Here is a 16,527-nt window from a genome sequence, read left to right on the forward strand (position 1 = left end):
GGGTTCCTTCCATTCTGTATTCTTTTCATGGTAACTATAATCTCAAAACCTGCCAGTTTATCTCTTGAGCTATGCTTATCATTGTGTTTCTTTCACTGCATGTTGATAAAGCTCCCAAATAATACATGAAATAGTTCAGTGATGTAAAATTGAATTGAATCATTTGTATCAGAGAAAGTGTTTCTTGGCTATGTTTTCAAAGCAAAATTCTAAGTCTTTAAGCTGGGAGCATGAAAAAAATTAACTCCCGTTTTTGTGCTGCAGCAAAAAAGATGGAAAAAATGTTACTTAGATAAGTTTAATTTATAACCTCTGAGGTTTTTTTAAAATCTTTTTTAGTTTAAACAGAATCTGGTTTCAAAACTCCATCACCTTTGCATTAAAATAGGTGATTATTAAGTTTGGAAATACTGTTCTATGTGTGTAGTAACTTAAGGGAGTATGTGTCTAGTAACTTTATTCTCAAGAAATATGTACTTTGTAATGAGCTGTCATTTAGGCATTACATTTTAGGCAGAGCTGAAAAATGTTCCTTCCAGCCTCAAGGCATCTTTTTGGCACTAATCTGGGGAGAGATCATAGAATCATGGAATAATACAGGCTGGAGGGGACATCCATGGGTCATCTAGTCTGAGCACCTGCTCCAGGAGGGTCTAATTAGACATCCTTGCTCGGGAACTTGTCTTTGAAAAGTTATCAGCCAGTGGCTAAGGGATGCACTTCTTGCTCTCTCGTTTCCTAGTGGATACTGCATTGCTCACAGAGGAAGGCAAATGATCTTACTTGCTTGGGGGAAAAGCCACTTTCAGAATCTAGATATATATTGACATATATGAAAAAATATGTATCCTGTTTGGTACTAGTCTGAGTAATGGACCGCTCTGCCCTCAGAATTCATAACATGAATTGTATTTTACAGTGTAGTAAATTCTCGTGCATTTGTGTTTGCAGTTTCCTGAATGTGGTTTCTACGGAATGTACGACAAAATTCTGCTCTTCCGCCATGACCCTACCTCTGAAAACATTCTCCAGTTGGTGAAATCAGCTGCAGATATTCAAGAAGGAGACCTAGTTGAAGTTGTCTTGTCAGGTAACTAAAAACCAGTGAAAATTGCTGTCAAGTTTTTGCAACTGAAAAAGTTCATAGCCTTTTTGTCCCAGTTAGGATTCAAGAAAAAGGAAATTTCAAGAGCAGCACTTTATACAGTACTTGCAAGGGATAAAGGAGAACTATGTTGTTTAAGAGCGTTAGGGGATTTATGGTTTTATTATTTAGGTGAAGCATCTCTCCACAAAAGTGGTGAAGCTTAAGCAAATCTGTAGTATTTAGGGGAAGGCTATTAAATCAACAGTGGGTGAAACTGTGGGTGGTACCTACAGTTGCCCGGAGTCTGTGTATTTTTTTGTCTCATGCTTCAGCTTAGAGTATACGTTGCTGACTGAAGGCCTGGATTTTTTGATATCACAAAGTATTGTTGTACTGTATTCTGGTAACGAATTTTTAACTAAAGTTGAATCCCCAAAGTGCACGATTCAGACAGAATAGACTAAAGTAGTCAGGAAACAATATTTGAATTATTTAATTTTCTTGCCCCAAAACTATTTTGATATTTTAATATTAAAGAAGTATTTTATAGCAGATCTATCAATCTAAGAGAAAATGTTTTAATTTAAAATATATGCACCTTAAATACTGATAAGGGATGTAAGAAATTATTGCAATAGTATGTGCAATTAGAAGATTTTGTTTTCTCTTACTTCCTGATCCTCAAGAAAAGCATAATGCATTTTTGAACACTATTCTGTAAATCTAAATAGATGTTTACTGTCTTCTCTGGCAGGTAAGATTGCAAGTTACTTATATAATACAAATAAAGCACCAGAGAAGATTGTATTTTTATGATTTTGTTATTTCAAGCAATGAATGCATGAAAAGATTATCCAAATTTGAGCTTTGAAGGCAAACAGTTCTTTTGCTTATCACTTTACTAAGGTACTGGGAAAGAAAATGTGAGATGTCACCACTCCTCTTATAGACTAATAAACTTAATTTACAGATCTTCTTCCCTCTTTTTCTCTAAAAATGACAATTATTTTTCTTCTGCTACTACTATGATAATCCAAAAATTATATGGGGCTTCATGGAGTACCACTGCTTACGCATCTCATTCATGTAGTTCCAGAGTTTGAGGTCTTTTTTTCTCCTCCTCAATTACAATGGTATGAGTTCAGCAAGAAATATAATTTCATTCTTCGTACCTCATCCTCAACTTATCTTTGTAGATTACGAACACATAAATGCCTTTCTGCTAGTGCGGTCACACATATGAAGTTTTAAAGTGATATAGTTAACAGATGCAAGCTGCTTCTTAGACCAACTGTGGTGAGTTTTTAATAAAATACTGAAATAATTAAAAAAAAAAAAAAAAGCACGAACAAAACCAGTTTTTACCTACCCAGCCATGTAGAGAGATCTTATTATGAAACCTTGACAACAACATGAGGTTTGCCAGACGAGGAGGAGTGGAGACCCTTCAGTCATCAGTTGGTAATACCTCAAGGAGTTTAACAGCTTAAACCTGAGAAAAGGGGTGGGTCAGTTGTTTGCACGTTTTCAGTTGCACTGTCAGACCAGACTCCTCAGTGTGATTCCCTGAAGCTGGAATCCCAGCTTCCATCAACTTGCGTCTGCGTTCAGTTTTCCTCCTGTCCTACTGCAGGAGTTTCCTGTGAAGTGTAATTGCTAAGGTATGTTTTCTATATTGACATGCTGTAACACCAGCTCCTAAACGAGACAGCAAGAGTAAGGAAAAGATCAGCCACAGAGTACCTGTTCTAATATTATAGAATTGGGATTGCACAGGAACTTTAACATTGCAGAAATAGCTGAATTTGGTTCAACTCATCTGTTTTTCACTGGGCAACACTCTGCTCAGAAGACTTTATTTCTCTCTAAGTGCAAAGGGCAGCAAAATGAAAGTTGTAATATGTCATGGCCTGACTGATGATTACACTGTTACAAATTAAAGCCTGCAGTCAGATGTCTCAAGTTATACAAGAAATTAAATAAATTTCCTCCACAAGCACTCAAGAGCATCAGTGTCCTCCTACAGATGATCCTTAACTAAATGCAGCAGTTCATTTCCGCAGTGTTAAAATTTCTGTGTCATGGAGGGGAGGGAAGCATGACCAGTTCTGCAACTCTGGAGAAGAGAAAAAACTGTATAAAACAGTCTGTAATATTCGGGGAAGTATTCAAACTAATGCAGGCAGTTTTTAATTGAAATATATTCAGACATAGTTTCAAATTATTATACATTTTGGCAATAGTGCATCACAAATTAGCTGAAGATGGGTTATCTCCCCTTTTTAATTAGAAAAAAAATAAGGCTACCTAGATACAGGGACATAAGATATTCATAAGATTATATTTTTTTCATGATACTTAATAATTTGGAAATGCCTTGAAAATTTATTTTAAAGGGAGGAAAAGCCCCTCCGAAAACAGGAGAGGTTGGCCTTGCGCACTGTAGTTGATGATACTGAGCACTTGAGCGGTTGGAAGGACAAAAGAAATGCAATATATGTTCAGATGCTTACATTGAACTGGTTGAAGCGTTTTATTTTTAGCTTACATTACAAAAATCTGAACAGAATATACATTCTAAAAGTCTGTAAATTCAAGGTATATTATGGCAATTGTTTTTGAGTGGCATGTCTGAAAGAGGCAGTAGAACAAAGTGTTACCGCTACAGCTTTGCTGCTGAGAACTCTGAGTGCTGTGGGTAAACATCCCCCGAGGCACTGATATCTGATGTCAAAAGCTATACTGATCCACTGCATTCATTTTTTATTGCACATGTCAATACTAGTCAGGGTAGAGAAAGCTGAACTGTCAGCCCTTGTACTGTGGGGTCATACAATCAGTTCCTATCCTGATAGTGTGCATTTTCTAATTTTCATTGTAGTTTACTTAATTACAAGGTCTTTTATAAAGGCTGGACAACCTGTGATTAATTTTTTTTTCTTATTGTACTTATATTCTTGACAGTTTAAGGAATAGCAAATTTGATCATCTTCTGGCTTAGAGCTTATATTACAGGTCCTTGAAAGACAGGAAAATTTATCTAGAAAAATTTATAGTTGAGAGGAGTTGCTCATTTTAGCTGAAGTACTTAAGTCCAGTTTAGGGAAAAAAATTGTACCTGTGGAAGTCATACAATATAACTGAAACAGTCTGTGGTGAAACACAAGAAATTTAATCAGCTCAGAATGGAGCACCTGCTGTGCTTTTATATTCATAATGAACATTATTACTTCTATTTTGCATTGGTGCGTTATGCAGTAGGATTTTAATGGCGTGTAAGAATCGCAGAGCTCGCTGAACAAGTGTTGTGTGTCTGTCTGCTGGCTGCTCCAGAGGAGATAAACACCAGCGATTGCAGTCAGCCAGAGGAATCGCTGTTCAGTGCCAATATAGATTATGGCATTTTGGAACAGAAAGGTCGGGTGTTATTATGAGAGTGGAAGCAAAAGGGTATGCTGAGTTACAGATTCAGTCAACTGCACTTAAAAGAGGAAAAGGGAACTTTCATTATGAGCATTAGTAGCCCTCATAAGTACAGTTTTATTTTCACGTCTTGCACGGTTTCTTCCTTTTATGTAGTCTTTTAAGTATTACCTGTTTTAATACTTTATTTCAGTTGACCGCGTGGGATTGTTATAGGAGATATGGGGATGTGTCAGAAATGTATTACATAAACCCACAAATTTGTACGTTGAACCCAGCTGGTTTATTAGGTTGTACTCCTGAGTGTTCATTGAACAGTAACTAATACCATTCTGTCAGTAACGTATCGCTTGCCATGTTGCTGTGTTTTCAACTGTGCATTTTCTATTTCATTTCTTCTTCTAAATGTTAGAAAAGTGTGTCTGGTCTCCTGATGCACCAAAGAGGAAAGTCCTTTACTAGTGCTGTGGAAATCTTGACTAACGAGTTCATTGAACCTGACATTTACTGTTGAATTGCATTTCAGGCTGAAAAAGGAGCTGAATCTTTAGAGAAAGGATTTCATCAAGTTCTATTTGTAGGAAGGGTTCCTTTTGATCATAATATTCTCAAAAATTAGTGGGCAGCCCAAACCAGGAAGCAAGGTACAGAAGCTACAGTCAAAGCTATAATCAAAGGTGGCTTTAAATGAGCAGCCAGTCAGTTGTAAACACTGAAAGGAAGAGAAACCAAAAATGTCATCTTTGTACGTCTCTCTCTAAAATGCAGTCTTACTGTTTGCTCAAGAAAAGGAAGTAAAAGTTTTTGTAAGGTAAACTTAAGTTGAAAAGAGTTCTTCAGCCTTAGTGACTAAGTAGTATTTGCTACAAGCTTCCACTGGATCTATGCAAAGGTAACTTTCATGTTCCACGCGTGAAATAAAGGATGCAAATGCGAATCACCAAAATAACATAATGTAAATTTCACAATAGATTTGAACATAATGGAATATGCTTGCTCTGAAAAACTGGCTTCTTAAGCCAGGTTAACTTCTAGTTTTTGAAGCTGTTTGCTATTCTCTTAACTAGCCTTTAAATAAGATTTATTTCCACTGCCATTTGTTAACACCAATAAAGAGATATTAATGATCGAGAGGTTCAGTCCTTCATACAATGACTCTGTAGAACAAACTGGCAAATCAGAGCTGCTGTGGCTCTGTACTTCTCTAATCTGACTTTTTGAGTTCTGTTTTTTGAGGCCTTGAAGGAAACAATTACTTTAGATACCTCCAGACTTCTGTTCTTGCCAGCATAGTTCATGTCCTATGCTATGCTTTGTTCATGAAAGTTTATTTAAAACTTCTGTGTAAATTTGCTGTCTTTTCATGTTATATAGAGCAAAGACCGATTTTATATTTACAGTTTTAATATGAGTTTGCTTATAAAAATTCTGTCTATTTTGGGCAAAATTATATTGGGATGTAAGAGATCTTTGCCAGCCACTGGAAGGCAGACGATGAAACGTTAGCATCTTGTGCAAATTAGTGGAATGTACTTCATCTGCTTGCTGTGAGCAGTTGTGCTCAGCTTGGCAGGATTCCTGAAGCAAGAAAGTCAAATAGCAGCTATTTTGCGTTCCCTTGCTGAGCTGATGAGGGCGGAATTGATCCACTGCTTTTGTTAAGAAGCTGTTTCTGTTTTAATATCACGTAGATGGTACACCATCTGATCATTAGATGCTGACATCTTATTTGGATTCAGTGCAGTTTATACTGTCTTGTATATGATAAAATATATTGAACTGAATAAATGCTTTGGATAACTATGCAATTATACTAAATGCCATATATCAACATATAACTGGTTTGTAATGTTAGCTTGACTGCCAGCTCCTTGAGAGTGCCAGCTCCTTATGATATTATATCTGAACATCATTTTATAGTACTTACGTAGTTGTTCATAGTTTGTGACTTTGCTTTAGTGTGATTGAAAAACAGCATTCTCTTGGTGTCTTCATAGCTATGTTAACACCCTCTTTTTCTGGTGCCTTTGAGAAATACTCCTATCTTTTCTCTACCCTGTCCGAGATGATACCGATTAAATTATTCTTCCTGTATGTCCTTTCAGTTGTTTCTAGCTGTCACCTTTTTTCTTATTTCTGTAGAAGTAAGGCTTACTGCTGATTAGGTTAGTGGATTGAGTTTGTATCTCCTACTGTTCATTTGCCTACATCATTCTTGGATCTTGAATTTCAGATAGATGACTGTGTTTGAAATTCTTAAGATTAAAAGATTATTTCCTTTATATTTTGCCTGATTTTCTTTTCTTCAGCTCATAAATGTTACTTTCTGGATACAGACTTCAAGATTTTTATTTGCAGCAGCAGAGTCTTTCTGAGCTCCCTGCCTGTCTTGCCTTATCCTTCCTTTCTTTCTATCCTATCACCATCATCACCTCCTTATATTCTCTGGCTGCATCATCAACAGTACACACTGAGTAAAATGATATGCAAGAGGAAAATGTTAGTAGGGAAGCAGTTAATGTGCCAACTTTGCTTCTAGGGCTCTGACAGAAATACAGGCCATGCTAGGTATTTTTCCCTGGGCCTTTCTTTATGTTTTGTGTATTTAATGATTATATCAGCAGCTGAAAATCTGAAATAATTGCAAGATTTTGTGAATTTGAATTTGCAAGAAAGCAGTGTATTTCTTTATAGGAACAAAATTACCTTTATGTTTTTAAGTAAGCTTTTTGAACATGAATAATTTGTCACTCATCTCAAGATTTTAGATGTCATTTTAAAGCTTGATTAGTTGGTAATCATAAACAATGTCATCTTGTATTTATAAACAATTAAATTAAATTTTGGAAAGAATTCTATTGGTAAGGAGGATGAGTTTTCCTTGAGAGAATCTACAAATACACACACATCCTTCTCTTAGGACAGGACCTGTTTATGAGATCTCACTGATCCAGCTCTAGCTAATAGATTGGACATCCTATATTGTGCACCTTTAATTGTCCAGTTTTCAGAGATAATACATTTTTAGTTTATTGGTGTGCTGTTTAATAAAAATATCAAGTTTTGTGTTCAGTTGAGAAGGTGTACTTGGTTTTCCAGAAGTCATATAAACACTTTATTTTCCAAAGGCTCCTAAATAAACTATGCTTTCATGGAAGAAAAGGATAGATGCTCAAATGGATAACTAACTATATGTGACTTAAGAAACAAAAGGTGAAAATATATGCTGTTTTCACAGTGGAAGCAGGTCAGTAGCAGAAGTTTCTAGGTCTGTGCTGTTAAATACATTCATAAATGACCCAGAAAGCATGATTATTAAAGTGTCAGTGTCACTTCAGATTAAATTCAGCATATATCAGTATAAAGTGCCAGGGGAATTTCTTGATCTGTATCAATGTAACAAGTGTCTTGGAGTTAGCTGATACTACCAAAAATTGAGATATCATCTTAGTGGTCAGTACCAGTCAAGAAAAGCAGGTACAAGTTGTGGAATTCTTAATGTCACTGCCCTTGTGTCATCTGTCTTGGTCACCTCCTCTCTGCTTCAGGGGATGCTTGATGTGCAGTGTGGGCATCTGAGGTGGTGGTCTGGGGAAATGCCACCAGATGCTGATGCTGCTTTGGGAATTCCTCTTTGAAAGGCAGGATTCCAGGCTTCATAGATTATGCCTATCAATTTCTAAGGTAGATCTAATTAATTCTTGATTTTCATTTTATGTTATATAGTAGGTATGTGTGTTAAAACCTCTGAACTCTAAACCCCCTAATTTTCCTTAAAATATCTTATTTTCTCTTGGGTGAGGCTATTTTTTTTCCTTTCTTATTCATTTTTACTCAGTTTTGTTTATCATATTACACATCACATTTATCCTTCTTTAAAAGGTTTTAGTTATTATAATTTTGATTGAGTCTAACATAACCCACTTAGTAACAGTAGCTCAATAGATTATTTAAGTGTTATACTTCAGCAGCGCCCAGTTCAGCTGACCATTTCTTATAATCCTTGAGGTGGTGAATGAAACTTGGAGTCTGTGGTATGTCGTCCTATATTTTAATGGATACTTCTATGCTCATTTGGACTTCTAATGTGATGGCTTAATCTGTTTAGCATTCTGAATCAATATGAAATGCTTATAATTAAAAAGGCATTGATGGAGAGAACAAAAGTGCATGTTAATACAAAACATATTTCCATCAAACGATGTATCACCTCTGTTTACTGTTTTACAAATCTATTTAATCTATTTAGTCTCTTCTTACTCTATGGTGTGTGAAACTTGGACATGGCTATGAATTGTTTCACAGGATGTGTCCTTAATAGCACTTGAGCTTTTCTTAAAGGTAGAGTGGCAAAGCCCTGTAGATCCAGTGGTCTCTAGTTTTTTATTGTGCACCCCATCACTAAAAAATTTTAAGCATACACCCCCAATTTATGTATCTTTATTTATTTACAACTTACATTTGTTGCTGAAGTTCTAATATTTTCTTCCTACACCCTAATGGATTGTCTTGTGCACGCTCAGGAGTGTGTGCACCCCACTTTGGAGACCACTGCTATAGGTTCACTTAAAGTTGTATTTTAGAAAAATAATTTTTCATCTCTTTTAAAAAATTTAAATCTTATTTATTGATTATGTGAATAAGGAAGCTTCAATTGGAATTTTCTTTCTCCTTTTCTCAGTTCTTCATATTCTTCCAGTTGTTTCTACTACTAACACAGATTCTAATCATAAAACTGCCAAAACTTGAAAATTTCTGTTTTCCTCATCAGAGTCTGTTCTCTTCCCACAAATAACTATCTCTCCCACTTCATTTTCACTAGCTACAACACGTAATGAGGAACAAACCTTGCTTAGGCTAAGCAGAAAACTCTTTGATTTGTCATAGAGGTTTTTATTTGTTGTGTTTGACAGTTTCTTTGACCAATACATGCTTGGCCAAACCTTTGTATCATTGTATTTGTAAATTGATAGTAGTGAGTCTTGAATGCAGAGTAGCCTTAAATGATTCAGAGAGGAGCATAACTGAAAAATAAAAGGTAACCCACTTGGAATGACTTGCCTATCAGGCAAGTTGTGTTGTTAACCTGTCAACAGTGTATTCTACACTGCTTGGATATATGACAGGAGAAAACCCTACTGTTTGGAGAATCTTTCTGCTCTTTCAGTCTCTAAATTCATGGTGTCAATAACTTATTGCTCCAGTAGGTTTCAAATTAAATATGGCTTACGTTAAAAAAAATGTCTTTCAATATCACTGTTAAACTCATCAAATGTACTTTCATTGGCTGACAGCTGGCTTTGGTATTAGAAACAACATTGTCTCATGTTTATTTCCAATAAGTGAAGTTTGCAACCCTTTGTGGTAAGATACATATCTCCTTTTAGGAAGTGCTTGAGGCTTGTAGCTAAAGCAGATCCGAGCACAAACAAGCAAACCTCCTCCCCTTGGGGAATATAACAATTTGAAACGGAAACTAAGGAGGAAGAGAGTCAGGAACTGCCACAGGTTGCAGTCTGCTGTTTTTTATATCTAGCTTGTGGTGTGACTCAGGCCTGGAGACAATGTCATTCCTGCTGAAAACTGCCTCATTCTGGCTCTTAAAGAGACCCCAAGAATGTTTCTGTTAACCTAGTTAAGCTGTAACTTTTTTCCAAAAAAGGACTTTGGGGAGCTTGCCTGCTTCTTAGGACATGAAGACTCCTATCACTGCAGTTTGTTGGTGCAGAAGGTTATACTACAGGGGTTATGTTTGTTTCCTGGTTTGGTTTTTTGGTTTCCTCCTCTTCTTGAATCCAGCAAACTCTTACTCATTTCCTCTTCAAATGAAACAATTCCAGTCTTTTAATCTCTCCTTATATGGAGGTCTCTTCCATTCGTCCAGTGTTTTTTCTCATCCATCGGTTCTTCTCTGTTACCATATTTTTGGGGGTTGGTCTCGCACAAACTGAACACAGAATATCAAGTGAGGAATATTAGTATCACCATTTCCCAATGTTCATTTCAAACCCATTTATTTATGTGCATGGGTAAAATCCTGAGTAAACTTACTAAGTCAGTAGAACACTTCTGTTATCTTCAGTGAAGCAGTGATATATTCTCTAAACAGTTTGCTTATCTTTTTGATCTTCAGATCTACTTGGCAAGGCACTGGAGATCTTTCCATGATGAGTCATTGCTGAATTATTGTAATCCAGTTTAAAAAAATCAACCACAATTCAGAGCAATAATTAATTTCTTTCTTCCAATTGAAGTTGTCTTGGGCATTTCATGTGCAAATTTTGCATTTCCGTAGCATTTTTAGGTTCCCTTCTCCCTTTTCTAGTGTTATCCTAGAAAGATTGGAGTGGGGTTGAGAAAATGCAGTGGTTGTATACAGTCATGCTTCTGTTAATTTTCTCTGGTGTTCCCATATAAAAGAACTGAGACCTGAAGAAAGCATTATCAGTCAGGCAGACACTGAAGCATATTCCACAAGTAGTCATATATTTGGATTATGCCTATAAATGCTTAAAGGGTTGGTGTCAAGAGGATGGGGCCAGTCTTTTTTCAGTGGTGCCCAGTGACAGGACAAGAGGTAACAGGCACAAATTTTGAATATAAGAAGTTCCATCTAAACATGAGGAGGAACTTCTTTACTTTGAGGGTGCCAGAGCACTGGAACAGGCTGCCCAGAGAGGTGGTGGAGTCTCCTTCTCTGGAGACATTCAAAACCTGCCTGGACATGTTCCTGTGCAGCCTGCTCTAGGTGGACCTGCTTTGGCAGGGGAGTTGGACGAGATGATCTCCAGAGGTCACTTCCAACCCCATATCATTCTGTGATTCCGTGTTTCTGTGATTACTTTTGTTACCTTCCCAGGACTTGAGGTGAGGCTGACTGGCCTGTCATTCCCCGAGTCCTCCTCCTTGAAGGTTGAAGTGACATTTGCTTTCTTCCAGTCTTTGGGCACTTCTCCCAATCATCGTGATTGTTCAAAGATTGTGGAAAGTGGCCTTGCAATGACATCAGCAAGATCCCTCATCATTTCTGGGTGTATCTCATCGGGGTCCATGGACATCTGATGATGCCATGCAAACACCACCCCAACCTGTGTATATTCGGTATATAATGATATATTTTTTTATGAATTTTTAGCCTTATTTTAAGGGATATCTAAACTTGTACAGATTGTTCACATTAAAGTGTTGAAAAGAATTTAATATACACAAATTTCCTTAGTGAATTCAGCGTGACATAGTATTTTTACTTCCATTATACTTTTAGCCATCAGCATTTATTCACCATATAACAAACAATTTTCATAGCCTTTTTTGAAAGAAACTTGAAGGAATTAGGTATGTTTTGCAAGTGCTACTAATTCTTTTTGAACACCTATAGTTTTTGAGGGGTATAATTCTGACACTGACTGTATAATCCATCACTATTTTTTTAGGAAGCCTTGGAGAAGAACTGTGAGAAGAACTTACTAAACAAAGTCAGAGGAAATAAAGATGTAAAAGACACATAGTGTTTACTTTATTATATTAATTTAGATAAGTGGGAGCCCACAAAAGTAGCAGGAGGCTTTATTTTTAATTCGGAGCTGCCTCTTACTGCAGTAGTCAGAGTTAATTTTGAACACTGCATCAGTAGCTACAGTAAACTTGTGGAGTATTTAATTTTGTTTTCCTATGCTAAATTAATACCTCTGCAGTGTAATTTTATGATTAACAGGGCCTGAATCTGTGAATAAAGCTATTGCTGTTTTTCCCACTTTGGTGAAAAATGGGTAAATTCATAAAGAAAATATTCAGTGCTGGGATTTCAAATGAATAGAAAACCTACTGTGCTGTATAGTTTATAGGTTTGAAATTGTGGAATCATTGTCAAATGAATAGAAGTACATTAAAATTGAACTTTAAAAATTCAGAATGTACAGATGAATCAAGCATGTTGACTCATAAATGTTAATCTTTTATTAAAACTCTCCATAAAAGTGAGCAAGCACTGGACAAATAATTGCAAATGGTTTATTATCTCCTACAGTTTATTGCTTAAATCTCACACCACAGGTGAGACAATGTAAGCAGCAACCCATAGTGAATCTGGATTCTGGGGTTTATTTAAGAACCAAGGAGATCACAGCTTTTACCTTACTTGAACGCTTCCCAAGCGTTCCCTTCCTTTGCTCTCTTCCCAGCCTTACATTAGTTAGCTCCCCACTGTCCCTCCCAGTAAGGAGGTATCTACTGGCCAGGGAATCACAGAGTTGTAGAATGGTTTAGGTTGGACGGGATCTTAAAGATCACCTTGTTCCAACTCCCCTGCCATGGGCAGAGACACTTCCCACTAGACTGGGTTGCTCGAAGCCCCATCCACCCTGGACTTTAACACCTCCAGGATGGGCCATCCTCAGCTTCCCAGTGTCTCACCACCCTCATAGGGAAAAATTTTTTCCTAAAATCTAATCTAAATCTACCCTCTTCCAGTTTGAAGATGTGATGAATGCCAGCAATTGTTGTAGGGAAGGACTCAGTTACGAGTGCCTGCGGGAAGTCAACAGGATACGTTACTCTTAAAGACATTCCAAATTGGAGAGGATAGCAGCAGAATGTCTGCTTTCCATAGCTGCAAGATACTGATGGCCATGTGGTTGGTGGTTTCTTATGCTATGAGAGGCGTGGCCGCTTGATGACAGCTCCCATTATGCAAAGCTCTGTTGCTTATAATAGCAGGATCTCACCTCTGCTAATAGTTCAAGCCCTTGGAACTCAAAACGATCAGTAAATCATTTGCCTCTTTCTGAAAGCAGGACCTTACCTCTGTGAGTTGTAATGGCTTCTCGTTCTCATTTCCAGCTGTGCTGAATGATAGACCTGCTCCTAAGCCCAGAATAAGGAGTACTAGCCATTAACAGCCAAGTCATTAACAGACTTGATGAAATAGTCTTGTCAAAACTGTTGTAGTTTCAATGTCTGTGTTTTGGTGATACTAGGAATGCTTAAATACATGATGACAAGTTAGCCTGAGAGTTAACAGTGTAACAGTATCATATTAAGAACGTAATATTGCAGACTTTTTGCAGAGTAGTAAATTTTTCAGGATATGGTTGTAGGCATATTTGGAACCCCTTCTTTTTTTACTGCACAATTTTACATACCGCCAGAAAGTTGTCTTCGCAGCATCAGTGCTCCATCAAAGTGAAAGGATAGCCTGACATGACATAAGTTGTTTAGTTAATAATAAAGGTCTTAATTTAATTTAAAAAAAAAAAAAGTATCTTTCTCTACATCAGCAGGGCTTTTTTATTTTTCAGTGAATAACACAGGAGTATTCTGAAAGTTAAAACCTTGATTGTTAGTGGCTATAGGAAAGCCTTTCTAGATGTGTAATTTCAAAAAGTTATGGACTACAAGATGATGGAAGAAGTTTAAAAGAAGAACCTTATCCATATATGACTGCTTCTGGAATTGCATGCTATGAAAATTTAACTGTGCTAGGTTTAGCTATAGAAAGTCAACTATGCCATGCAGGTGGCAGAATAAAAAATAGGAATTGTCCATGTTTATACAGATTAAAGATATGTGTAACTTTGCTGATTAATATGGTTATTCCAGATCAAGTCTTAATGACACACTAGTTTCAGTGAATAGTGTTCTGAAATAACATCATTTCACGAGACGAAAACAGAATGCTGTCTGCAGAGTGTGATGAGAACACATAAATCTGAAGCCTAGAAGAACACTCCTTTTACCTTAAAAATTAAAACCTAAAACACTTCCATGCCTTTCAACAGAGTGGAATATTGCCAAAACAGTTTCAAAAGCTGAAGAAAGAATGATGCTTTGTATTCTTCCTACTTCTATATTCTGCAGTAGTTGCCAGATTTAAAGCTTTCTTAAGATAAAATGTGGTTTTGCTCCCTGCCTTTTATTTTGGAATATTTATCATGTCAGTATAAAATGATATAGCTTTTTAAATTTATCATTATTTAAAATGATATGATGAGTTCCACTTATCATGTGTGTCTATAATAATATGTCCATATCATGTGAAGTGGTACAACTTCAAGTTTAGTACTTTGGGAGGTTTCTTTCTATTTGATTTCTGCCTCCCTAAAATTGCATTAATGTTATTACTGTTAAGTGTAGTATTTATTTAATATCACATAGATTTGTAACATGAACTAAACAAAAGATATAATAAAGCTATTTCTACAGAACTTTTTTTTTTTGCCTTGAGAGTAGAAACATTTTGTATTACAAGATCATGAGCCATGATAACCCGTTAATTAATTTGCAGGGAGACTGGAAGGTTCAGTTACAGCTTTAATGGAAAGGATATCAATTATTTCTTCACCATTTGTGAAGGGGCAGCGGGGGGCAGGAGGAGACCAGTACAACAAAAATGGAGTTGGGAGCGTGACACTCAACAACAAAATATTTTCCATCCACTTAACAGCTTCAGATGGAACTGAATTCAGGACACAGGAAGAGAGCCAAAATCCCGAAGGCAAAACTGCTTGTGGGAGGTTTTACTTTTACATTTGCTTCTACAGAGATATATTGATATTTACTTTTCACAAAAACTAGTCTTCTAATACAAAGCTATATTAAAATATTTTAACCTATTATCTAAATTAAGCTAGACTGAATTGTTACAGCTTTTTCTAAGATTACTTGTGTTTTCACTGCACTGTTAGTACTATTTGAACACTCCCACACCCTAGCAAATTCATGTAAAACTCCTCTCCAATCTTCCAATTTACCAAATGTCATTTACTCAAAATAGAGTTTAAATACTTTCATAACTTTATACCTATATATTTGAATACGTACCTAAGCATATATATACTTAAATCCTTTGCTACATTGAGACTTAACACTATTTTTATGTTACACATCACTCATATTTTAATAGTGCTTTGATTATAACTTATATACTTTTAGAAATTACCTCAGGAAAGTCTTTTTTTTTTAATAAAACGGGAAGTTTGCTTCTCTAAAATTCACATTTGTTATCAAAATTCATGGCTATCATGCCTGAGGGTCTTATGGTAGAGTATTTCCTTGTCTTCTCCCCTGGGGAGAAATGAAAGCTCACCGAGTATCCTGTTTTAGTAAGCTTTTTGGTTTTATATTTGTTATATACAAATTTAAAGACAATAGCAAAGAAGTGTATGTTGCAGTTCTGTTGGAAGCTGATAAGTCCTAGCCAAAGTAAAATTACAAGAATTCTCTTCAACATCTAAAGTGTGCTCTGATGAGTTGTGTTTTCTAGTCTACCAAGGATAGCATTGCCGTTGCAGAGTGAGCATTGCCTTAACAGTAGTGCACTTGACCATGGTAGACTGGAAAAAAATATAGAAAAGTAGCATACTTGAACAAGTATCCTTATGTGTTTGGAAGCCCTTCAGGCTAAAAGAAATGGCTGGCCTAAGATTGTTAAATAATTATAAAACTATTTTATTTCAGATTCAGGATGTTCTAACTGTTTTATGAAGTCCTCATTTTATGAATTAAGTAAGCTTTTTAGCATGGCTTATTATGAAAACTAGGAACAGAATAATTCTGGGAAAAGAAAATGGAATCCTGAAGTAAACAACACTTAAGTGATTTGGATTGTTTTAATAAACATTAAAAAAAGAAGGTTTGATGTCATTGGAGTCATTGGATCCTTCTTTTATTATGGTATTCCAAATACCTCTGTTAAAGGTTCATAAATTGGAAGTTGGTTAAGACTAGAAACATGTTTTCCTGTGGACATTTTTTGGAAGAGTTTTTCCTAAGAGTAGCAGTTTTGTGCGCAGAAGGAATTAAGTCCAGGACATAGGTCTTTATTGGTATCCTGTTCTAATTAGTTAAAAACGTTTTCTTGATTGGTATGCAGATTTTTGGTCCTCTTTTCATTAATACACAAGGAACAAGCCAGGGACTGAGGGTATTTGGATTTTTTAGGAATTCATTTGAACTGAGCCATTAAAAAAATGTTTTCTTTCCTCTCAATTGCAAATCAGGAATGTATTTCTGTTGAAAGA

The 16,527-nt window shown here is 36.1% G+C and overlaps 1 protein-coding gene across 2 annotated transcripts in view; it reads left to right on the plus strand.

The window, feature by feature from the left end:
* The first annotated feature begins 955 nt into the window (after positions 1-955).
* The window catches only part of PRKD1 (protein kinase D1), a 58,059-nt gene continuing 42,487 nt past the window's right edge, over positions 956-16,527 (plus strand). For both annotated transcript variants that reach the window (XM_014942026.1, XM_014942027.1), the window contains exon 1: positions 956-1,090. In XM_014942026.1, coding sequence (XP_014797512.1) covers positions 976-1,090 — 115 coding nt within the window. In that variant the 5' untranslated portion in view covers positions 956-975. The remainder of the gene's footprint in view (positions 1,091-16,527) is intronic.

The sequence above is a fragment of the Calidris pugnax genome, unplaced genomic scaffold (assembly GCF_001431845.1).
Source record: "Calidris pugnax isolate Ruff unplaced genomic scaffold, ASM143184v1 scaffold56, whole genome shotgun sequence".
NCBI lineage: Eukaryota > Metazoa > Chordata > Aves > Charadriiformes > Scolopacidae > Calidris > Calidris pugnax.